This window comes from Anabrus simplex, chromosome 7, assembly GCF_040414725.1.
Source record: "Anabrus simplex isolate iqAnaSimp1 chromosome 7, ASM4041472v1, whole genome shotgun sequence".
In the NCBI taxonomy this organism is placed as follows: domain Eukaryota; kingdom Metazoa; phylum Arthropoda; class Insecta; order Orthoptera; family Tettigoniidae; genus Anabrus; species Anabrus simplex.
In genome coordinates, this window is record NC_090271.1 from 94506948 (window position 1) to 94533346 (window position 26399).

At 41.6% G+C, this 26399-nt stretch overlaps 1 protein-coding gene across 2 annotated transcripts in view; it reads right to left on the bottom strand.

The window, feature by feature from the left end:
• The window catches only part of LOC136877290 (integrin beta-PS), a 151514-nt gene that overhangs the window by 113659 nt on the left and 11456 nt on the right, over nt 1–26399 (bottom strand). For both annotated transcript variants that reach the window (XM_067151217.2, XM_067151218.2), the window contains exon 2: nt 538–703. In XM_067151217.2, the coding sequence (XP_067007318.2) occupies nt 538–703 (166 nt within the window). The remainder of the gene's footprint in view (nt 1–537; nt 704–26399) is intronic.

The window sequence follows — 26399 nt, forward strand, 5'->3', positions numbered from 1 at the left end:
GAATGGGAAAGAATTCAATATCTGTTTTCCAGTCCAACTTCCTACAAAATAAACTACAATGTTGGTGATAGTCTACAATGTTGGTGGTCTCGTAAAACACAACTGGTAATGGGAGAAATAGCATTTCATTTAAAATCATTTGGATATATCCCCAACAACCTTCCATAATGGTGAGGTATCTTGTATGTAAGCACATGTGGTATTTTAGAAAGCGGGAGCAAACTGAAGTTCAAAATAGAAAACAAATAGTCTTGGACTGTACATGATTTAATAAAACCACAGGGTAATTACTGAAAAAGCTTTATTAGATTGAAATCCACAAGGTACCTGAAGATATAGAAGACTAAGAAAGATATGGCCGAGGTCTGTGGAAGAGAAGGTAATGGAGGACGGGAAGGACTAAAGGGAAGTAAAAAGTCCAGAAGACAGCACAGCAAAAAAAAAAAAAAAAAAAAAATATGGAGGAACTACTTTCTGGAAAGTGAAACAGGTTATGGGTAGTAATCTCCATGCATAGTACCTACTAATACTACTTACCTAGCCGTAGTTTCAGGCGAGATTTTTGTGGTTGTATTTGACTAGATGTTTCTTTCTCTTCTTCATGATATTCTGTATGGTATTCTTCTTTGCTATCATCAGAACACCACCCTTCTACAGCTTTTGACTTGTCAATACAATGGACATCATTTGCTTCTCCCTTAACCTACAAAAAGAACAAAACTGGTTAGACTGAACTAAGAAAAAATAATCAGATGCAAAGATTTTCCAAAGTTGTCTGTCAAGAATGATCTGTTCATTATCAGATGCTTTTGTATACACTTTTAATTTTAAAATATCTCTTAAACCAGGAAAACTAGACTTACAGATAAGAATTAACACATTAAGGCCACAGCCACCTCCTTCCCACTCGTTGCCCTTTCCTATCCCACCGTCGCCATAAGACCTATCTGTGTCGGTGTGACGTAAAACAACTTGTAAAAAGAAAAGGGGACATACTCAGAAAAAATGTATTTGGGGGTGGATGGGGGATGTAAGTATAGACTGCCTTGTGAAGTAACTTGCTCCTTGACTGCCCATACAGGAAAGGGGAGGACAACAAGAGCTGAATGTACTGAATAGAAGATTGAGGATAAACATGGAGAAGAGCAAGATAATGATGACGAGTAAAGGAAGTAAGAAAGGAGCTACCAAACTGGAGACAAGGAACTGGAAATAATAGAATACTTCAAATACTTGGGAAGTGAATCAACAGAAAATAGAAGGATATGGAAATTAGTAGGAGGATACAACTGGGGAGCACCTTTTACCACCAAGTATGGAGATTAATGTGGAATAAAGATGTACCAATGAAGGCTAAAAACGTAACGTACAAGGGATATTGCTTACCTACAATGACATATGCAGCAGAAACCTGGACAGTGACTCAGAGAGGTGAGAGTCGAGTACAGGCAGCTGAAATGGAATTCCTGAGAAGACGAGGAGGGATTCAGTGAGAAACGAAGATGTAAAAACCAAAAAAGAGCTAAATATGCAAAAACTAAATGACAATCTGGAACAGAACATGCTGAGATAGTTTGGACATTTCAACAGATGAAAGAAGAAAAACTGCCATGACAAGCATTGGAAAGACAGATGACAGGGAAGAAAGGACAAGGAAGACTAAGACTGTGATGATTGGACTCTGTGAAGAAAAGCATAGGATAACAGAATCTGGACAGGAACACATTGTTGGATGAGGAATGGTGGAGACACAGGACGAAGTGGAGAGGAACCATATTTGCCGCCACATGGTGTCAGCTGGAAAAGTAGAAGTGATAATGATCATTATGATGATGATGATGATGATGATGATGGGCCCAAACATGTGCTTTTTATGAAACTGATTATACCATATTTAATGGATTTCTCACACTAAGATGAACATTTCTTGATTGTTTTTTGACAACTGTATTTGTATCATTTGTTTTTCTCACCATTTTGTCTATTCATTTTATTTTAATATGTGGCTGAAGAAGGCCTAATGAAGGCCAAAACATGCAGGCCTACTGATTTTTACAATAATCTCTTAAAGTGTTTTAATATAAGAATTGTACCGGTATTGACTAAGCTGGATATTTTTTAATGTTTTCCATTTAAGGGAGTTTTCTTTTGCTATTTGCTTTACGTCGCACCGACACAGATAGATCTTATGGTGACAATGGGATAGGAAAGGGCTAGGAGTGGGAAGGAAGTGGCCATGGCCCTAATTAAGGTATAGCCCAAGCATTTACCTGGTGTGGAAATGGGAAACCACGGAAAACCATCTTTAGGGCTGCCGAGAGTGGGGATCGAACCCACTATCTCCCGGATGCAAGCTCACAACTGCGCGACCCTAACTGCACGGACAACTCACCCGGTCAAGGGAGCTTTGTATTTAGGGGAGAAGGGGGCACATTTGAACAAATTTTGAGAAATTTTTTTTCTTACAACCCAAAATATTTTATTCAGCGAAATCACAACAATCTTGAAAAAGTAACATATTCTACATAGTTTAAAATCGAATGAACAAGAAAATTAAGGCTCTGATGCATCCTATTAAAGAAAACAGTAAGGATATAACATGTTCATAACTACCCCACCCCTGGGGTACCTTTGAACTACACATGGGACACTTATGAACATACATAAATTGGTTCAAAATAGATTATGTATGTAAGATTTATGTTGTTTGAAGGACACTTTTCACTTGATTACATAACTCTGTCCTTGCAAAAGTTGAAGTTGACACCAAAAGTTTTCAATGCTGCACTGCATGCAGTTCCACCTGAAGTATAATGGCGGTGGAAGTTTGACAACAATATCATCTGTTTCACCTTCACTGATATCATCTATTTCCGGAAATAGAAACTTCCATGTCTCCCCGTACCTGCGCATGAATTTTATCATGTATGTACGACTCTCGGATATTTAGTTTACTTGACCTACAAACAACACCTTGTTTTTCTCTGTAGTGTATCGAATTAACAGAAAGTCACCTGTTAATATTTTTTCATTGTCTGCCATCTCAGGAGACTCCACGATTTCTTCAAAGGTCTCAACATCTGATTCATCGTGAACTGAAATATCCTCATCACTTTCACTGGAAGATGAAAAAGTCAGTTGTTTCTTAGGATTCTTCTGACTTCCTCGAGATTTGCATTGATTTTTAGTCTCCCTGCCATATTTGTTCTTTAGAGCAGCCTTCGCTACAGTTTTTCTCCTCAATGCAGTCTTTAACTGGAGTAGGTGTTAAAATGCAGGATTTGGCTTTCTTTCTTTCTTTCTTTCTTTGCCTTTTTCTGCTACTAGGTCCAGCTTTCCGAAAGGGTCAAACATCTTCTGGTGATAGGTTCTCCATTTGTAGTCTTTGAGTTTCCTCACAAAGTTTTCCAGTAGGCCTAGGTGTTCCAGGTGTGGTAGCAGAAGGGACAGAGTTCTCTGAAACAGTGACTTCTTCACTGGTAATGCATGATGGCTCGAAATCCTCATCACTGAAAGCAAGCCTAGAAAAAGACCATGTTCCTGTCTTAGAAAAAGCAGCAGTTATGTTCTTCACAGTGAAGGAAGCTTGAAAGGCAACATTCGTTAATGCTGCTAAGTCATGAACTGTTATAGTTTTATCAGGATTAGCAGTCAGCTGGATGACCTGTGCAACAACATTTGGAGACTGTACAACTGTAGATACTCCGTTTCATTGAGATTCAAGACTCTGTCCACACTGATCAGCACCAATTTAAGTGCATGCCCATAACTGTCATAAAATTCCATTACATTTGGTTTGTTGAATGCAAAGTTTCTTATGTCACTTCATAAATCCCTGTACCCAGTCAATTCCTGCAATGTTGTTTTCATCCCAGGTAGTTGGATATTTACAGCCTGATTTCTTAGCATAATCGTACGCAAACTGACGGATTGCCATTCCGTAATTAATTTTAGACCACTGAACAATGTAATCTTGTAGCATTAGCTCTTGATTTTCACTGAACACTTGCCAACTTGCATACCGCGAAGAAAACATACGAGATTTGTTTAGGTCATTCTTCTCCTTTTTAACTCTGTAGTACAATGCAGTGTGAGTCATTCCATATTTTGAAGCAGCCTCCATCAACAAAAGACCTCTCTCCATGACAACTCTTACAGCCTCTCCTATAATCTCCTCCGGGACATCCCGTTTGTTTCTCTTCTTAATGTACATACGAACCATCGTTTTCCTCAGTCCTAAAATAAATTCAAACTAATCAGTAGGAGATTTTTTGTTCTATTTTGCTTCATACACATGTGTACTTACAGTGGGGCATGCCCCCAAAGGCAGTGTTCAAATCTACCCCGCATGCAGCCATTAACCATAACCTTAAATTTTGCTGAACAGCAAGAACTTGCAACAGCTTTGTTCTACTGGCATGTTTTACAACCCATTAATATGTAGTACAGCAGAAACAAACTTACCTTTTATGGAACAACACAGTTACAAACACCTTACAAAGTTCACTTGGCAAATTTACTTTCAATGCAGCGTAATACTTATTCATTCACCCATACCAAATACAGTAGAGACAATACACGACACTTCCGCATTTAGCCTTGTTAAAATGCAAGACAATTCGCAAGTGGCGCTCCTGGTGGCGTGACTTGAAAATTCGCGCTAAAGTCAAATATCAATGGAAATGTAGTACGGTATATACGGAAATGGATACCTAAATTACGTCTAGAAAGAAAGTGTTGCTAAAATATGAACTTCAAAGTTGCCAAAGCAATTTTGGATACATGAATGAAGACTTATTTAACAGGTTATTATTTAAAGACTGAAATTAGACATACAATCAAGATGTGAAATGGACTGCTGTGAAAGGGCTTGATCTTTCATTTATGCATTAATTTTTTAGCTTTAGCATACCTGCCTGAACTTTCACGGCTAGATTTGTCTTTTTTTTTTTTTCTCATTTAAAAGCATTGTACGTCACATTAGGACACTTGTCAACAAATATACTGGCACATTCCTTACACACATGATTCAATGAATTTACATTTAAGAGACAATTTTCCTTTAACTTGAAGTGCTTGAAGCCTACTAACAGAAAGAAACTCTATAAATTTAGCCGCAAACACATTCAAAATGTCCCTACCGTATAAGCAATACTTGTCATTACATTAGGGTAAAGCAAATTTGCATCATCATCACATTTCTTAAATCAACCATATTTTATTCAGTGCTTGACAACGCATTACGGCATTCCAAATGGGATAACTTAACTTGGAACACAACCAGCCACACACATGTGCATATGCATTTTCCTGAATTAAATCAAAACCCACAGATCACACCTACAACAACACATCGGTATTGAAGGTTAACTGCTGCACTAATACAATAAAATAAGCTTATATTTTAAGCCAGTTAAAATATGGGTCGCGCAGGTCAGAAGTTTAGGAAGTAGGCCTTCTAGAAAAATATCTTTGTAACTGGAAGAATATATATGCAAACACAGTATTTACTTACATTTTCTTGTCACGAGGGAAACGGAAGAAAGACCGCGAATCCTTCTGAACTTCATAGTTATTGCAGTCAAACGCAGCACATATCTTTCCACTCATATTGACAGGAGATATAAAGGAATGACACATGCTACTATTTACTTATGTCAACTTAATGCAAACGTATAAATAACCCCAAAATCTCCACAAACAAATACACGTGCTCTTATGACAGAACCGGTAACTCTCAGGTCACTCCGCTAGAGAGAGAGCTCTAATCGCTGTCCCTCCATATCTCGCAGTGTCGCGTATTGTCTCTACTCTCTACTGTATTTGCCCCTATAAGAGGATCGAGACGGCGGTGATTTGCCCACACCAAACCGTTGCCTACGAGATATATACCAAACACAAATAAATGGCGGGAAAACAAATGTCAGCTGAAGAGCAGGGGTGCCACTCTCAAGTAATGAAATTATATATTAGGACTTTCAATTGTTCGGCGGGTTATTCAAATTGTTCAAATGTGCCCCCTTCTCCCCTACGGTAAATATGGAACATATGGCGGCGTGTGCAGAAGTGACGCTGAGTGTTATGCGCAGTATTATTATATTTTTGGTGTTAAAGAGTGCAGTGCAATACTCCAAAAGTGCTACAATCGCTTCAGATAACCCTCCTGGATACCTGGAAAACAGCCCACCCTCATAGCAGGGTCTGCCTTACAAGGGCTGCACTCGGCTAGAAATAGCCACACGAAATTATATATACCTGGAAAACATAATTCTATTGGAAAAATTATTGGTGAGTGAAAAATGTACTCAACTGTTTGACGTGGTGCAGTGCTGAAAGTCTGGGGATGGCAGCCATAGGTCGGCCACGGCGAAGGGACGGGAGCGGTGTTGTCAGACTTCCTGTAGATAATCAGCCACTGCTGTGCTTGGCACTTGCCCGAAGTGGGGACATCGAACTAAACCCGGGTCCACAACAGTGCACAATTTGCGGAAATTGTGGTAGGAGAAATCAATTATTTGTGCACTGTAACAATTGCTCGCTAAAATGCCATAGAACCTGCGCAAAACTCTCAGTGTCTAAATTCAGAAAAATAAAGAACGGTTCCCGTACATGGTTATGCTGGAAGTGAGAAATGCCGCCGTTATCAGACTCGTTCTTTAGAGTTACCAGTGATACGCCCAGTGACTTAGTAAATAATTCTAAATGTACATAAGTAAATAAAAACATATCACTTTTTGCCTTCAATGCGCGCAGTAGGTATTATGCGACGTGGATGGTTACAAAATATCCACGCATCGCTTGAAAGCTTTGACCCGACCATCGTATGTGTCAATGAGACGTGGTTGTCCAGCAAAATTAAAGACTCAGAAGTGTTCCCTGACTCGCTGATATTGTTCCGTAAGGACCGATCCCACCGCTCTGCAGGGGGAGTTCTAATTGCAGCCAAGCCAGAATGTCATCCAGCTGGAGTTCATGACCTGGAGACAGTAGCCGATGCACTGCGGGTGGATCAATTTATCGCGCCCCTAAGTCGTCACCGGAAATGAATGATGAACCAATCCTCTCTCTCGAGCGTGTGCAACATGTACAAAAAAAATACGATGCCATTTATATTGTCGGTGATTTCAACCTAGAAATTACGTGGTCCAGAAATGCTGCACCTGTTCCAAATAACCCCCTTGCCAATAAATTCCTTTCCGCTTTCTATGATTTATTCCTTCATCAATTAATGTTCGAAGCCACGCGTATTACGCAAATAACGCGCTCAACCCTTGATCTTTTCCTAACATACCACAGTCCGTCCAATGAAAATAAGAGAATTTCGTTACAGTAACTTTGCTGTACGAATTATGTACATTCTGTAGAGAGTACTGCAATGTACTGAATAGGTAAATAAAACACCCAAGAGAGAAACCGTTTCGTTTTGCTGTGGCAGGAAACCCTTCTCTTATTTTCATCCCTCTTGATAACAGTGCAAATAGCATTAAGTACAGTGCCTGTCGCATCGTAGTACAGCCAGTACCTACTAATACTATTAGTAGGTACTGGTACAGCAATCATATCGCGAGTAAGAGGACCATGAGGTTCGCGCTTGACTCTCAGGATGTGCAACTGCTGCGCGTTTCGTTTAGGCCTCTCTCAAGCGTCAACTTCACGTTGCAATATTTCGGGATGTAATTGACCTATTACGATGAAACAAACGCCATTACTTATGTGATTTTTCATGTTAACGATAGCGCACGAAATAATACAGAGTGTCCATTTAAAAAAACGTAAGTTGATGTTGAAAATACTATTTTCCTACGTTTTTGACTGGCTCATAGTATTTACTTTAATTAGCCCTTTCCCTGCCTTCATGCCTGTGAAAGTCATTTTTCAATATATCTTGTTGTTCCAGATATATCTGCGGTGAAAGGTTTAAGTGGGCCACCCTGTATACATCCAAATACAGCCTCCACCGACATGAGGGGTGAAAAATCAGAAAAAGAAATTGACTGAGGTTACCGCTGTATGGTCGCAAGGCTGATTTGACGGCAGTCTCAATGACAGTTGGAATCATGTAAGCTAACATCAAATGCATAGCGTAACGCGTAATACATACAGTTCTCGCTCTATTTGTATATTACCCTATTTATATTTTAGAAGTGAAGCTTCCACGGTGTGTAGTATTATTTAATTCTTTTTCTGTGTTGTTTTCTGTACATTCCGTACAGTTTGCCGACGTTTCGAATCAGCTGCCTGGGAGACTTATTACCTCGGATCGAGTAGGGGTATTTCAGTCGCCTTGACAAAGAATATTGCAATGTATTCGAAACATCGGCAAACTGTACGGAATGTACAGAAAACAACAACACGGTTCAACCCGGAAAAAGAATTAAATAATTGCCGTATGTATTTTAAATAATCAACTACCCGGTACATTTTTTTTCTTTTCAGAGTTGGAGTCTAACAGTTCAGTGACAAAGTGCTGAACTACAGAAAATAAACAAACGCCACCAAACAATGTTGCCAAGAACAGGCAGTGCCACAGCCCTCTCACAGACTCTCGTTGTTTTGAAAATCATGATTCATTCTCTAAAACTTTATTATATTTTCATAATACTAGAGCACCCACGACAACAAAATACTTTTAAATTTAAAGCGAGAATAAAAACTGTGTTATAAGTTCAAATATTCTGCATTGCCTTTCCTCAAAAGCTACCTATTAAATGCTGGGGACCACAAAATATTAGGCCCTAGTTAAAAAACAATCAAAATAACCATTTCGTAACACAATGATAACCAACTGCAACTAAACTAACCTAAAAGTAACCTTTAACTAATAGCTATGAACGAACTACAAAGGCAGCGTTGTCATATTTACGTCACCCGCGAACAGGTTTACCAGATTTTTTTTGGACAATATTATAGGAGATTTCGGGGAACTGTAGGACATAATGTTCTAAACTGCAGAACATCAGGAAATCATACATAGAAAGCGAAAAAATAGGTAAGAATCATGTTCATATGCCTATTATTCTAATACCTACTACATATATCACAATATAGATAGACCTACAGAAACAGAACCGTTTTCAATACCACTTGTATACTTAACTTCAAATTCATGCATTCACAGTACTTGGAAATGACATTTATTTTGTACAGAATTTAAATACCCAGTGACCTGTCTCTCAAAAAACTGCCTGCATTTCTACTGTGAAATATTATTCATATTTGAGTGACTGATTATTTTTCAAAACAACTGCCCGCCTGATGGCCATGATCGTTAAGGCATCAATTGTATATGATCGGACACCGTCGTTAACCGGTTTCGAGTCCCGTCGGTCGAAAAATCTTTATCAGAATATTGGCCAGCAGGTAGGAGAGCAGGAGGTATTATACAATTTCTAATCACTAGATTGCGAGCCAAAATCCTGGATTCAATTCCAAACCTCTCCACAGTGTTCATGTGGAGTGGCGCATGACGGTGTTGGGCATTCGTTCCTCGGATGGAGATGTTACGCCTTAAGCAGACCCCCTTGGCGCTATTCGACAGGAGTAGGCTATGTGCCGGCACCAGGTTTCACCCTCTCCCTTCCTACTATGATATATCACATCATTCATTTTATCATTAACTCCTCTGACGATGCTAACGTTAGGAAGGGCATCGGGTCGTAAAAGCTCGCTGCGAAGATTCATCTCACTTCAAACCCGAACCCTTTGAGAAACGGGACAGGGGTTAGACACAGACATTTTTTTCAGAACATTGTCTAAAATATTAGTAATGCCAATACTGGACTGTTTCTCTTTCTTGAGCTCCTTTACTTTGTCATGGAAATCATGCATCAAGGTAGGTACGTAACATATATATGCTTTGTTTAAAGGGTTTTCCAAAAAAGCCGTAAGTATAAAGGACTGGACACCGATAAAAAGTAAGTTTTTAGAGCACCATACATGTGAATAGTTTTTTCAACAAGTGGGAAAAGCGAGAGCTATTTAGAGTGACATAAACGTTGTTTATATACATTAAAACTTACAAAGTCCACAAATTTATTCGAGTCCTTCACTTCTTACAGTGTATATCGAGAAATAATTGACGAGTTTAAGCATAATACATTCTACATCAACACTTAAATAGCCAGTCCCATTTTGAATTGCATTGGGTAGGATGTGTGCAGTAGAGATCTGCAAACAATCCAGTTCGTTTGCTCACGCTCATTTTTTTTTTTTTTTTTTTTTCCGACCCTCATGTGGTCGACCGTATTTCGGTTGACGTAGCGCAGGTTGTCTAGCAGCATATTGTCATAGTAAGACCGCTGATGAGCCTACGAATATTATAACGAAATATGTACGAATCTTTACAGTTGGAAGTATGTAATTAATTAATAACCAACCTAACTCTTACTATAAACACTCTGAGATCAACTTGTCACGTTAGTAGATACCGAATATTAACTTGTTGAGTCTCACATCGTCATAAACATTCAGCATTATTATTTTGTTTGTTTCAGTACAGAACGACTCAACAGAGTGTCATTTAATAATTTTAATATTTCTGGGTTAAGCGAGCTCGTTTTGTCACTAACTAGGTTGTAGAACTGAAATTTCTTTTACTTGCCGTATTGGAAGCAGGAATAGGCAATATTTCTTCGCTAGCAGATTTGTATATTCTGCGCTGTTATTTCTCCACCATACAATGGGATCGTCATTAATAATGTGATCTTTTAATCGTCTTTATATTCGAAGATAGTTTCTCACCTGTATCATCATGCTATTCCGAAAAGAAAAAAAAAACTATCTGTTTGGCGGCATCGATGGTCGTCTGTTATGCTGGCAATCCTTCCGTCTTGAATTTGTCTTCAAAAACATGTAAGCACTGTGTTTCGACAGTGCGCGATACACGGATAATGGTGGTAGAACTCAAGAGCTTTAACAATATTTGCTTCTTTATCGGTCACGAAGATTATTTTCTTCATGTGTTCAGGACATATTCTCAGCTCCGCCGAAGCTTCTGTTCTTTCTCCTCCCGTACGTGTGCAGCTATTTTTGCCTTGTCAATAAATTTAGTAGTAACGAGAGCGCAATATTTAAGCTTCCAGTCTTCAGCAATAAAGTGAACGGTAATAGTAAGGTAATGAAGGCTACTGAATTTTCTTGTACGGATCCGGCCACATATCTGCTGTACAAACACGTTTTCTGCAGCTCGAACAATTTTAACCAGAATTGTTGGAAGGGGTTGGGTGGGGGAAGATATCAGCAACACCTTTCTTTCTTTCTTTCTTTCATTCTTTCTTTCTTTCTTAATCCGTTTACCCTTCAGGGTTGGTTTTTCCCTCGGACTCAGCGAGAGATCCCACCTCTACTTCCACAAGGGCAGTGTCCTGGAGCACGAGACTTTGGGTGGGAGGGACACAACTGGAGAGGAGGATCAGTACCTCGCCCAGGTGGCCTCACTTGCTATGCTGAACAGGGCCATGTGGGGGATGGGAAGATCGGAAGGGCAATGGCCCGGCATTGGCCTGGAGAAGAAATGGAAAACCAGGGAAAACACTTCGAGGGTGGTTGAGGTGGGAATCGAACCCCACCCCGTTTTAGCCCTCGTACCACTTTTCAAATTTCGTGGCAAAGCCGGGAATCGAACCTGGGCCTCTGGGGGTGGCAGCTAATCACGCTAACCACTACACCACAGAGGTGGACATTAATTAACAATTAAAATTGCGGACTAGTAATCACTGGGATATAGATTACGAAATATATTTTAAAGTGATAATGGACTGTTATCGTTTGTTACATTTTTCAACTTTAACTGTCATTGGTTAATTCCGCTGCCACAGGGGTTGGGTGTTATGTGTCGTCTTCGTCGTCATTTCATTCTCATCACGACGCGCAGGTCACCTACGGGCCTCAAATCAAAAGACCTGTACCTGGCGAGCCGAACATGTCCTCGGACACTCCCGGCACTAAAAAACCATACGCCATTTTATTTCTTTGCCTAACAAGTTGTTTTACGTCGCACCGACACAGATAGGTGTTACGGTGACGACAGGACAGGAAAGGGCTAGGAGTGGGTCGTGGTCTTAATAAGGTACAGCTCCAGCATTTGCCTGGTGTGAAAATGGGAAACCACGGAAAACCATCTTCAGGGCTGCCGACAGTGGAGTTCGATCCCACTATCTCCCGAATACTATTTCTTTGTCTTACGGAGAAATACAGCTAAGTAACAATCTCCTCTTAACTCTAATCAGAAGGGAAAAATGGAAGAGGTCTGACCCTTCGAAGAATATATGTATCAGTAAAAGAAAGGGAGGAACCCTGAAAGACTGAAAATAAATGATTCCATAGCAATGGCGCCGACTTGATCTTAGTGGGGCAGAGTGCCATTTTGCCCTACCCTCCCCCTACCAAAAAAAAAAAAAAAAAAAAAAATCCTGCTAGATGGTAAGTCCCCTTAAAACGTGGAGTATAGCTGCAGTCGCTTAAGTGCGGGGTTCGAACCCCACTGTCGGCAGCCCTGAAGATGGTTTCCCGTGGTTTCCCATTTTCACACCAGGCAAATGCTGGGCCACGGACACTTCCTTCCCATTCCTAAGCATTTCCTGTCCCATCGTCACCATAAAACCTATCTGTGTCGGTGCGACGTAAAACAAATAGCAAACAGAAAAACGTGGAGATTGGTAGTCTTCGGAGGCTGCTAAGGCGTTACATCTGAAGAAGGTGCTAGATGGTTTTATGTCAAGAAATGAGATCAGATAGCGGCCATTCCTTCAGAAAACTACATTTCCCAATGGAGACTGTTCAGGCGGTACATCTCATGGTAGATGGTACAGCTTGTCACATTTGGTATCATGAAATGCATGATATGCAGTAGGCCTAATACCCGTAGGACATTTATTAAGAAAATGTGTTGATGAAGCAAGTTGTAATTGTTTTACTTGTGATTATTTTTGATAGCTTCGTACATAAAACATTCCTTCAAAATATTTATTTATGAATCAAGTTCTATTTTTCTGTTTACTTGTGAATATTATTGAAAACTCCGTAAATAAGACTCGTTCAAAAATGTATTTGAGAAACAAGCTCTATTATTATTCTGTTTTTTTTTCTGTTTGTGAATATTGTTAATATTTGCATGTTTGCATTAATAGTTATTCCTCATTTCACATGCCTGTGTTGATGTTCACGATGCTCCCTCCCCCTCCCCCCAATAATTACCCGAAGTCGGCGTGCCTGTTCCTTAGGCCTTGCAAGTATAAAACCGTAGGGGTTGGAAGATAACAAGAGTTGGCCCAGGGAGATTGGATGGGAAAGATAAAAGTGAGGAGACTGGCACAAGCAAATCGAAGCGATGACAGATTTAGCTATGGGCCTCGTGGTCACTAACCGACTTTCGCAAGTTGAGAGCCCCTTGAGGTAACCCCTCTTAATCTTTCCTTACTACAGGCAAGGGATACCGTGGGTGTATTCTATTATTTTCTGCAGTGTTGGTTGGGAGATGCAGTTAACGTCCAAGTTCCTTAGGAAATCCCTCGCATTAACTGCTTGTTCTTTATTTTTTACTACATCGGCCTCTCATTCAAACCAGGCACAGTGACTCATTCATGCCCTGGCGATAACCGCAGCTATGTTACGACAATGAAGTTGTTTGTTCATTAAAATGACTCAATATAATTCGTAAGAAGAACATCGGAACTACATTTTCTCACACAAGGCAGAGTTTGCGAGAATCTACGATAATGCTATACACCTACAGTATAACTCCTCGGATGACAACTCTACGAAGTAGCCGTGGAGTTTTATGTCACAATAACCAAAAATCGTAAGTTAAGTTTTACGAGGAGTAAGTAGTGAGATGGGAATTTCGATTTTTGGATTGGAGGTTTAATTTGCACTTTCCGGGATAATTTGTTAAATAAGAATACCCAAACCACATGACACTTGAAGACCTGCAGGTTACGAAGTGTAGTGTGGTCAGCACGACGAATCCTCTCGGCCGTATGTTTGGCTTTCTAGACAGGGGCCGTTATCTCACCGTCAGCTACCTCCTACGTGGACCTCGAACCAACCCTCAGATCCAGGTAAAAATCCCTGTCCTGGCCGGGAATCGAACCCGGGGCCTCCGGGTAAGAGGCAGGCACGCTACCCCTACACCACGGGGCCGGCTAAATAAGAATACCAGTTCGTAAAAATGTAGACTATTTCACTGAAATTGTTAGTTTATCTTGGGAAGAGACTTTTATTTTGCAACGAATCTCACTGAAGTCCGCCTCTGTGGTGTACTGGTTAGTGTGATTAGCTGTCACCTCCGGGTTCGATTCCTAGCTCTGCCACGAAATTTGAAAATTGGTACACGATTGCTGGAACGGGGCTCACTCAGCCTCGGGAGGTCAGCTGAGTAAAGGTGAGTTCGATTCCCACCTCAGCCATCCTCGAAGTGGTTTTCCATGGTTTCCCACTTCTCCTTCAGGCAAATGCCAGGATGGTACTTAACTTAAAGCCATGGCCACTTCCTTATCAATCCCTTCCAATCTTCCCATCCCCCCACAAGGCCCCTGTTCAGCATAGCAGGTGAGGCCGCCTGGGCGAGGTACTGGTCTTCTTCCCCAGTTGTATCCCCGACCAAAAGTCTCACGCTCCAGGGTACTGCCCTTGAGGTGGTAGCTGGTAGAGGAGGGATTCCTCGCTGAGTCTGAGGGAAAACCCAACCCTGGAGGATAAACAGATTCAGAAGAAGAAGAAGAAGAAGAAGAAGAAGAAGGAGAATTTCACTGAAAATTATAAAGCATAAGTGAGATATTTTTAAAGCTATACTGTAGAGTGTAGATGGTATAGTTAGGGACAAATCATGACGACCTCGCCTCACACCACTACTGTCCAGCGGCAGCTCGGTGTCTATTAGCGAGTTATAGGATTTACTACCTCTACTGCAGCCAGAGTTGCCAAATCGGCTACTGCACTCTACACGAAGAAAGGGTAAATACTACAGGGAGTAGTACAAGGATCACTTAGAACTCCTTAACTCGGCAGGGTGCAGAGTGTGATTGACTACTGGCTTCCAACTCGCTTCCAGGAACTGAGGCCGTCATGTTTTGTCCCCAACTATACGCCGAGTAACCACAGTGTCCAGAGACAGATCGGTTCGAAACTCATCATGAGACATCAGGAAACTATTTCCATAGTTATGGAGACTGCATATAACCTACGTACAGGGTTATTAAGCAGTGGCGGCTCGTGACAAAATTTTTAGGAGGTTCACAACATTTCTGTTCATGTCTCAAATCAGCAAAAGAGTAACATAGGTACATAAATCATTTCACTAACAGTTCCTTGTACGGTTCCTTCTTCACAAATACTTTGGTAGAACCCCTGTAACCGAGGATAAATTTTATACGAGACTAATTTGTTAGTGTAGAACAAAAGTAAAATTCACAATAACTTTACTACACTGAGATTATTGAAGGATGCGAGCACTATTCTTGGTTTTTAAACAGCACGAATTTCACCTGGGTGTTAGTGTAGAACCAAACCAAACCTCATGGCCTACCAAGCAACTGCTGCTCAGCCCGGTGGTCTGCAGATTACGAGGTGTCGTGTGGTTAGCACGACGAATACTCTCGGCCGTTATTCTTGGCTTTTCTTGACCGCCATCTCACCGTCAGATAGCTCCTCAATTGTAATCACGTATGGTCTGTCTGGGAGCACCACAACTGCATTCTGGCGAAGGTATATGTCCCCACTTGTAGAGAAGATCTGCACATCTGCCATGGTTTGTTCTTATCTTTATGACTGCCCGACGTATTCCTATAGTGGCAACTTCAGTGACTTTGTGGAAGCAGGTCCAGCTGTAATAGACTTTATTAACAACTTGAAAGTCAAACTGTAAATAATGTTAAAATGTTTCTTTTTCTTTCTGACTAATATTGATATGTACAGCCAAACGCTAAATAAATAAATGTAATCACGTAGACTGAGTGGACCTCGAACCAGCCCTCAGATCCAGGTTAAAATCCCTGACCTGGCCGGGAATCGACCCCGGGGCCTCCGGGTAAGAGGCAGGCATATCACCCCTACACCGCGGGCCGGCTGTCTTAGTGTAGAACAATAGTAAAATTCATAATAGCTTTACTGCACTGCGAACACTGAAGGATGCGAGCACTATTCCTAGTTTTTAAACAGCACGAAGTTCACCTGGGAATATGTACCGCATTTACCGGTAATTTTTTTTAAATAATTATTTCCGAATTGACCCCAATAGTCTCCACATTATCTCGGTTAGTTAGAGTTCTACTGCATCACATGGTAATTATTCTCATTTTGCAAATTATAGCCACTACTCTAAACAATTTAGCATGTAGTACAACCAACAATACTAGATCATGCTTATTTAAATGATAGGATTTAGATTAGCAACTCACGTAAATGCTGATTATTTGTACAGGAAAGCAATCCTTCTGTCTTTCAATCGCGCAAATTTCTCAATCACTTTACGATTGAAGTCACTGATGTTGTTGACAAATCTCTTCTCAATAGCAAGCATAGCCAGAGCTGACAGTCGTTCTCCAGTCATGGTGTTCCTCAGAAACGTTTTAATTCGTATTCAAAGTAGAAAAACACCTCTCAGGCTCCGCTGTCGTAATTGGGGTTGTGACAACAATTCGGAGTGATTCGCATACTTGTGGAAATGGGTCCCTATCTAGTACATTGTCAAGCAGAAACTGCAACATGGAAATGGCCCCATCATCTTTCTGAAAGCCATTTCTCATATACAATACTTCTGGTTCAGTCTTCAGCTGTATCTTATTTAGGCAGGGATACATATGCGCCATTGTATTCAGTTCTCTTTCTGGAAAAGAGTCTGAAAGAGTCTATCCTCTTTGGTCTGAACAGACACCAAAATGCCTATTCAGAATTAGGGTACTAGCGAAATCTGCCGGTAATGTAATGCAATAGTAGCTCCTGGGAGGCTGTGGCTAACCATAATAGGGGAGGTGGCGGACCCTTGTGGTCAACTGTAATACTGCCACTGGGTTGAGGGTGGCTCTAGACGACAAGGCACGTACCTTACCGTGCTCCTCGCTAATGGGAATATCAGTGCAGAAAACCATGACGTCATCTGCTTTGCGCATGCGTATAGTCTTCAGCACAATAGCGCATTATCCAGTGTGCTCGCTGCACTGTCAGTCAAAACGAACAACTGTCGGTGTAACGGAGCTTCGATATAAGTCGATTGTCGAATGCTTTCGATCGATTGTCGAAATCAGGTCGAAAGAAAAGAATGAATGCGTAAATATGTAATAAAACTGGGTGTTCACGTGCTCCTGTGCTCCTGAGAGCCCACCGCCACTGTTATTAAGCTAAGATGTCCACTTCAAGTAATACGTGAACCGTTAAAGATATCCACATTCTGTTTTCATTTACACCACCACCGCCACCACCACCACCATCGTCATCATAGGCGTTTATTCATCAAACGAATATAAATATGACTTCTGGAAAATCAAGTGTGCCTTCTCAAGTGGCTGAATAGTCCAATTCGAGACCCACAGACTCGATTGCAGTGGTAGCACATACAGTAGCAGCAGAGGATCGTAAAAGAACACCATCCTTCGCTCTTTCTTTAGTGCGATTCTGCCTCTCAAATTCTAATCTTCTTCTATCCCGTTCAAAATTGTTAACGGAAGTTAAAGATGAAGAATCTCACTGAGAATTATAAGTGAGATACGGTAATTTTAAAGTTATACTGTAGAAGGTATCCCGAGTAATCACAGTGTCCGGAGCCAGATCGGTTCATTTCACTTCATTTTCAGGGTCCATGACTGAACTTGCAGATTTTTTCCTCAGGGTGTCATAACTAGGGGCCGGCTTCTTATATAATTACATATTCCATTTCTTTACTTGTGGACAACCGACACTGAAAAATGTCGGCGAATTGCTGTTCTGATATGGTTATACATGCGTTTCATCTTACATATCCGGCTCCATGGCTATATGGTTAGCGTGCTGGCCTTTGGTCCAGAAGGTCCCGGGTTCGATTCCAGACCGGGTGGGGGTTTTTAACCTTAATTGGTAAATTGCAATGGCTCGGGGGCTGTGTGTGTGACATATTCAGCATTAGAAATCATCATAGGTAGGGCCATCATCTTCACAGACATGCAGGTAGCCTAATTGGCCGTCTACGAGAAAAAGACCCGCACCAGGCCTCTCCGGAGGCCATACTCCATTATTATTATCTTACATACTGTACTTTTACATATTCTTAGTAATATTACATATACATTACATACATTACATATTCATTCATTCATCATCTGTTTACCCTCCAGGGTCGGTTTTTCCCTCGGACTCAGCCAGGGATTCCACCTCTACCGCTTCAAGGGCAGTGTCCTGGAGCTTCAGACTCTTGGTCGGGGGATACAACTGGGGAGAATGACCAGGAGGACCTCCCCCAGGCGGCCTCACCTGCTATGCTGAACAGGAGCCTTGCGGGGGGATGGGAAGATTGGAAGGGATAGACAAGGAAGAGGGAAGGAAGGTACCATCCCGGCATTTGCCTGGAGGAGAAGTGGGAAACCATGGAAAATCACTTCCAGGATGACCTGCCACTTTTCAAATTTCGTGGCAGAGCCGGGAATCGAACCCGGACCTCCGCGGGTGGCAGCTAATCACGCTAACCACTACACCACAGAGGCGGACATATTTACATATTCTTAGTAATATGACATATTTTTACATATGATGTATCTAGGTGATTATTTAAAAAAAGTGTCAACTCGTTTAATTTTCAGACTATAGTAAAATAATTAGCGAATTTTATCTCATATAGAATATATTTCAATCCCTACAGTTGGCTTTAAAATTCCTTTAAAATTGGGATTTTCAACCCTTTTTCTGTGGAATACAGTAGATCCGAGTGTCTCAACTGCATACAAGTCCGACTCGTTGGCTGAATGGTCAGCGTATGGCCTTCGGTTCAGAGGGTCCCGGCCGGGTCGGGGATTTTAACCTTCATTGGTTAACTCCAATGGCCCGGGGGCTGGGTGTTTGTGCTGTCCCCAACATCCCTGCAACACGCAGTTACCTAGACATGGCAGATGCCGCCCACTCTCATCGTCGGGTCTGCCTTACAAGGGCTGCACTCGGTCAGAAATAGCCACACGAAATTAAATTAAATTTAAACTGCATAAAACAGCACACATCCTTTCTCAGAATCTGGGATGGCTAAGTGGCTTTCATTGGTCAGAGTTTCTAACAAACTCCATGTAGTCTTGAAACGAAAAGCAGGTTATTCAAGCTCTCTATCTGTTTGCAAGATCATTAGTGGCGAACAAGAAGAACCCCCGGAAGATATTTAACCCAGTTAGTTTCATACTACAAAATATGCACTGGCGACTTCCTGCGATGTTGCACGGTCCTCTTCAGCTTACAAGAACATTTTATCGGATCAGTGCCAAAACATCACAACGGAAAACGTGGAGAAGTACTTGGTGACACATTGCGCATCACGATATATATAATAAAAAAGAGTTACTGTACTATTTGTGTTACTTAATAGGGATTTAAAGACATATTCTATATTAACTTTATTTAGTAACATTTACCTTTCTTAATCTGTTTACCTTCCAGGGTTGGTTTTTCGGGTTGGTTTTTCCCTCGGACTCAGCGAGGGATCCCACCTCTACCGCCTCAAGGGCAGTGTCATGGAGCGTGAGACTTGGGGTCGGGGGATACAACTGGGGAGGATGACCAGTGAACTCGCCCAGGCGGCATCACCTGCTATGCTGAAGAGGGATCTGGAGGGGTGGGGATGGGAAGATTGGAAGGGATAGACAAGGAAGAGGGAAGGAAGAGGCCGTGGCCTTAAGTTAGGTATCATCCCGGCTTTTGCCTGGAAGAGAACTGGGAAACCACTTCGAGGATGGCTGAGGTGGGAATCAAACCCATCTCTACTCAGCTGACCTCCCGAGGCTGAGTGGACCCCGTTCCAGCCCTCGTACCACTTTTCAAATTTCGTGACAGAGCCGGAAATTGAACCCGGGCCTCCGGGGGTGGCAGCTAATCACGCTAACCACTACACCGCAGAGGCGGACTAGTTATTTATTTGTTTCATTTTCAGGGCATGAAGCCAACAGGAAATTAGCTACAACAATTAATTGTGTAATACACTTCGGGATTTAGAGTGCATAATATAATTTAGATATTTAAGGTATTTTGTCTTTAATTTTATTATTTAATACCGTCAAAATTAGAAAACTATAATAATTATCTAAAACAGCAACGGTGACTTTGTCATAAAATAAGGAGTATTTAAAACAATGTTATTGCTATTTGCTTTACATCACACCGACACAGATACACTGACTGACAGAGCAAATGCAACACCAAGAAGGAGTGGTTCGAAAGGGATGAAAGTTGGGGAAAAAACAGAGACGGCACGGACGAATAATTGATGTTTATTTCAAACCGATATGCAGGTTACACAATGCGCACGGCATCGACTCAGTAGGATGTAGGACCACCGCGAGCGGCGATGCACGCAGAAACACGTCGAGGTACAGAGTCAATAAGAGTGCGGATGGTGTCCTGAGGGATGGTTCTCCATTCTCTGTCAACCATTTGCCACAGTTGGTCGTCCGTACGAGGCTAGGGCAGAGTTTGCAAACGGCGTCCAATGAGATCCCACACGTGTTCGATTGGTGAGAGATCCGGAGAGTACGCTGGCCACGGAAGCATCTGTACCCCTCGTAGAGCCTGTTGGGAGATGCGAGCAGTGTGTGGGCGGGCATTATCCTGCTGAAACAGAGCATTGGGCAGCCCCTGAAGGTACGGGAGTGCCACCGGCCGCAGCACATGCTGCACGTAGCGGTGGGCATTTAACGTGCCTTGAATACGCACTAGAGGTGACGTGGAATCATACACAATAGCGCCCCAAACCATGATGCCACGTTGTCTAGCGGTAGGGCGCTCCACAGTTACTGCCGGATTTGACCTTTCTCCACGCCGACGCCATACTCGTCTGCGGTGACTATCACTGACAGAACAGAAGCGTGACTCATCGGAGAACACGACGTTCCGCCATTCCCTCATCCAAGTCGCTCTAACCCGGCACCATGCCAGGCGTGCACGTCTATGCTGTGGAGTCAATGGTAGTCTTCTGAGCGGACGCCGGGAGTGCAGGCCTCCTTCAACCAATCGACGGGAAATTGTTCTGGTCGATATTGGAACAGCCAGGGTGTCTTGCACATGCTGAAGAATGGCGGTTGACGTGGCGTGCGGGGCTGCCACCGCTTGGCGGCGGATGCGCCGATCCTCGCGTGCGGACGTCACTCGGGCTGCGCCTGGACCCCTTGCACGTGCCACATGTCCCTGCGCCAACCATCTTCGCCATAGGCGCTGCACCGTCGACACATCCCTATGGGTATCGGCTGCGATTTGACGAAGCGACCAACCTGCCCTTCTCAGCCCGATCACCATACCCCTCGTAAAGTCGTCTGTCTGCTGGAAATGCCTCCGTTGACGGCGGCCTGGCATTCTTAGCTATACACGTGTCCTGTGGCACACGACAACACGTTCTACAATGACTGTCGGCTGAATCACGGTACGAAGTGGGCCATTCGCCAACGCCGTGTCCCATTTATCGTTCGCTACGTGCGCAGCACAGCGGCGCATTTCACATCATGAGCATACCTCAGTGACGTCAGTCTACCCTGCAATTGGCATAAAGTTCTGACCACTCCTTCTTGGTGTTGCATTTGCTCTGTCTGTCAGTCAGTGTATGTCTTATGGCGACGATGGGATAGGAAAAGCCTAGGGATTGGAAGGAAGTGGCCGCGGCCTTAATTAAGGTACAGCCCCGGCACAATGTTATTGTTTCATATCATAACCATTAGTCACAATAAAAGGAATATATGAACATTTTTGTAAATTTAGTGCGGTAATATTATTTGGCCTACATATTTTATGACTTTTACATATTTAGTTAGATATTTTGTGAATATCACATATTCAATTACATATTTCACTGATATTTGCTACATTTTTATGTAGGCCCACATATTTCGCATTTTTATAGTACCTACATAAAAATCCTGGCTCTAGTGATAACAGTACTTTGTTCTTTAATCGAAACTACACTGTTCTCCAAACTAGCCTTAAACTTGCGGACATTACAAATTCAGTGATGTAATTATTTTAAACATCGAACAAGTACTTCTCGAGATGGTTCTCCGTGGTTTTTTAATTTTCAAACCAGAAATAAGAATGTGAACAATTCTGAATAAAACATTATTGTATAGTCTATGTAGTACGGTTGTTGTAACGTCAAATACGAAATAAAATGTAAAATTAGATCTACTACAAGAATTAATTGTCATGTGATTGCAGGAATTAGGCACCCGTAACTCAAAATTTGGGCTTTTGTGTTATCTATATGATATTTAAGCTGAAATAGTACAGAACGTAATGTGAAGACTGGGTAACTAATTAAACGAGGGGTCTCTATTGATCATTGTAAAAATGGGATTAAAAATAAGAGGGATTTCTGTTAGTGTAATAAGTAGGTAATTTTAGATAGCATTGAATGGAAGTCAATTGCGCGAGGTGCCCGGATGAAAGATGACAAGCCCTACAATTTATACCACATCCAGAGATACCGGTAAAATAGACTGCTTAGCGCAAGCTTTCGACAAATGCTACCAAGCTATCCTCCGAAGAAGTAATTTATTTTTTGCTAGTGGTTTAACGTTGCTCTAACACAGGAGTGCTCAACTTAATTTGCGGGCGGCCGAATGGCAGATTCCTACACGTACCGGGGGCCACATTGTTCTCCCCCCCCCCCCCCCGCCGACCTTCCCTAACACAAATATATCCACACACCCAGGTGCCCCCTTCATCCACAATACAAAACAAACTGAGAAAAGTAAACAATACCCTGTACCTTGGGATAAACTTACCTATTAATGAGAGGCTTGGGCCTTCGCTTGAAGTGACAGTGTTGAAACGTCTGGAGATAGATTTGACACAGCCACCCTCAGAATATCATAATGTTAATAAGATTTCCTTCCACGAACTTGTCCCTTAATTGGAAACAACGCTGAATTTCAGTTAATTCGTTCTGTAACTGCACAGGTGTATCACCGAAATCAACTGCAAGTGGATTTTCGAACAAATTAATTTTCTCCGCATTCACAGAAAGCTCTTTAAATCTGGTTTCAAACCCATTCTTCAGTAGGTCAATCAACTTAATAAAACGATCATATGGCACTGAACTGTTTGAGTTCGCTTACTGAAGTTCAGTACAACGTGAAAAGTGTGGGAACGTGCCCTTCTCTAATTGCTGTCGAAATAATTTCATTTTATTATGGAATGCTAACACGTAGCTATGCACTTCATTTAAAAGTACGCCTTTCCCTTGTAATCCCTTATTCAAAATATTTAAATGTTGCGTTAAATCTGTGAGTATCGCTAAATCCCACATCCAGTTTTGTCCCCAAATTCTGTTACTTCTTTCTGTTTCATGTTCATAAACGTGCTTATTTCTTCTTGAAGATGAAAGAAGCGTTTCAATATATTACCTCGACTAGGCTAAGCCAGCGTACGTCGTTACGATAAATTACATCGCCGTAATCACAATCAATTTCAGCAAGAAATGACTTGAACTGTCGGTAATTGAGTCCATGCAATCGAATATAATTAACTGTAGATGTCACTGCGTTCATCACATGTTGTAAATTTAATACTTTTCCACATAGCACTTGTCGATGAACAATGCAGTGTAATTCAAGAAGCATATCAGTATTTCTGTTAGTAAATTCGTTTCTTATTCTTCCAATGAAAATCTACAGTCTGTTTCCAGTCATTCGACCGGGTCAGGAATGGAATGAACGAAGCCACTATCTAGCGGCGAGGATATGAATTGTGCCGGCTGCCGAAACCTGTCGCACTCCTCTAGGGCAAAGATTAATGAATGACAAATGAAATTAAATGATATTGGAGAGTGATGCTGGAATAAAATATGACAGGGAAAACCGAAGTAACCGGAGAAAAACCTGTCCCGCCTCCGCTTTGTCCAGCACAGATCTCCCATGGAGTGACCGGGATTTGAACCATGGAACCTTGTACCACTCATATTCATTGCTCCATCTGTTGTATAGCTGCCAATCAATCCCATCCTAAATCGAGATCCTTCAATGTTTCACTCAGTTGGAGAAACAAATCCTCGCCTGTTGTAGTTCCATGGATGATTCTTAAATATGCCAGTTTCTCGGTTATTTCACACGCTGTGTCAATCCCAAGAATAAAAATTAAATGTTGTGCCAACGAAAACACTCGAATGATTTAGATTTTTCGCTTAGTTGTGAGCAGAAATTAGCCCCGAGTTGTTCTGTTCTTCTCGTCATTGTGCTCCACGATAGCTGACCGAATTTATCAGTTGTTTCTTTTCAGGACACATTTCTTCTATTGCAGAAAGTATACAGTTCTTCACAAACACCCATCAGAAAATGGTTTCCCGTTCGCGGCTAATAAATGTGCAACTTTATAACTAGCGCGGACTGCAGCTGTATTTTCGTCGATCTGCTTCATGAACATCTGTTTTTGAGCAGTGAGACCTTTCATTAAATTTAAAATATTTTCCTTCCGTAATACCCCATCGTATTTACTATATAAAAATTGTGGTTCTAATCATAATGCCGCCTAATGTTGTATTCTTTAAAAACTGAGATATTTTCCTTGCATATCACACACATTACTTTCCCAACTATTCTCAATACAAAAATAGTCGTCAGTCCATTTTTCTTAAAAAACACGACACTCACTATCCACTTTTCTACGTTTGGAAAGGGACATTTTTGTTCACAAATAAATTATTAAAACTACATTGAATAACAGCAGTTCGTAAGAAAGCTAGTTCATAGCAGAGTAGTATAGTCGGGGACAAAACATGACGACCTCGCCTCACACCACTGCCCTCCAGCGGCAGCCCGGTATCTAGTAGGGGCTAATAGGATTTACTACGTCTGCCGTAGTCAAGAGTTGCCAAATCGTCTACCTCAATAGCACCAAACGAGCCAGAGCAGGAATAAAACATTTTTATGGAATTTGTACCGGGAGGTACACCTCTACGCCGTACATTAAATCTTGCGCCTAAACGAACTCCTCCACTGGAGGAACCGTGAACTTGAAACTAGACCTACTTAAACCTTTACTCACAAGATGTCACCACTAAAATCTGATGGAATTTTGTTATTTTGAAGTTTCCTGAACTGACTGTATTTCTACTTGTTTTGTTTGCCCTTCATCAAGAAGTTTGGACATTCTTCCATAGATGTCACTGCAAAAAACTATGATAATGCACTCTGGTGCGAAGTGAAAGAACTTTCGATTTAAAGAAGTTTGGTATTCATGAGTTTTTTTTTACTAATTGATGTTCATTTATCTTTTCTTTCCGCCAGTTTTCAATCTAGCCAATCCCAAATTTCTGTAATTAATTTTCAACCTATCACAGTCTTCTTCTTCTTCTTCTTCTTCTTCGATTTTGAGTGTAACTTTTAAATCCACCAATAAAAATGAGAGGGTGTAGCTAGTTTAATTTTGAATGGTCTCGAACTTTCCCCCGAGGGTTTATAAACTGCGGATTTTCTCGTCTCTTGGCCAATTGATCGTCATCTAACCTAGCGTGTGTGTCAAGCAGGAGGCGGGAGGCGCCTCTTTCATCAGGCAGCAGTACACCGACAAGGTAATGACCACATCAGATCTTACTTTCTTGCTAGCTCCGCAGTTTAACCTGAGGGAAAGGTCCGAATCTTTAACCATGTAACCTAGTTTTCCTACAGATGTAACTTCTGCCGGCTAATGTAAAGACTTCATAAATTCTTTAACGGTAAATCGGGGATAGAGAGTGATGTACCCTCTCGAGCTCCCTTTCATATTGGTTTGAGGTGACTACGTTTTGTAACTGGTTTTCTTCCTTTTCGTAATGTCTTAATTTATTCTTACACGAGTCACGTCCATATTTTGGGAATAGCCCCTGTTTCTTCGGCCTAATGCCCCTTAGGTTTTACGTGTTCATATCTAGGAGTGCAAGCATTCGCCTCCTTTCATTTTGTGTTCGGGCCATTTATTTAACTGTTATTTCTTTTTACACGTAGGCCCTATAGGTTGGGTACGAGATACCCCTGTTTCAATTTGTAAGTTGGGCCATGGAAGGCCAAAAGGTGTAAGATAATTTTGGTGTTGCCTTGAGTAGGCTTAAAAACTGAGAGCCTGTTAGCTCTGTTCCAAAGTAAGATTACTGTATGCCTCTTGAAGGCTAGATGTTGTATCTTGGAAGCAAGTGCTCCATGAATTTAGGGCAATTCTGCCCTTTGAACAAATTTATGCTCGTCTGTAAAATTTGAGCTGGGAGCTCAAAAATTTTAAAAACT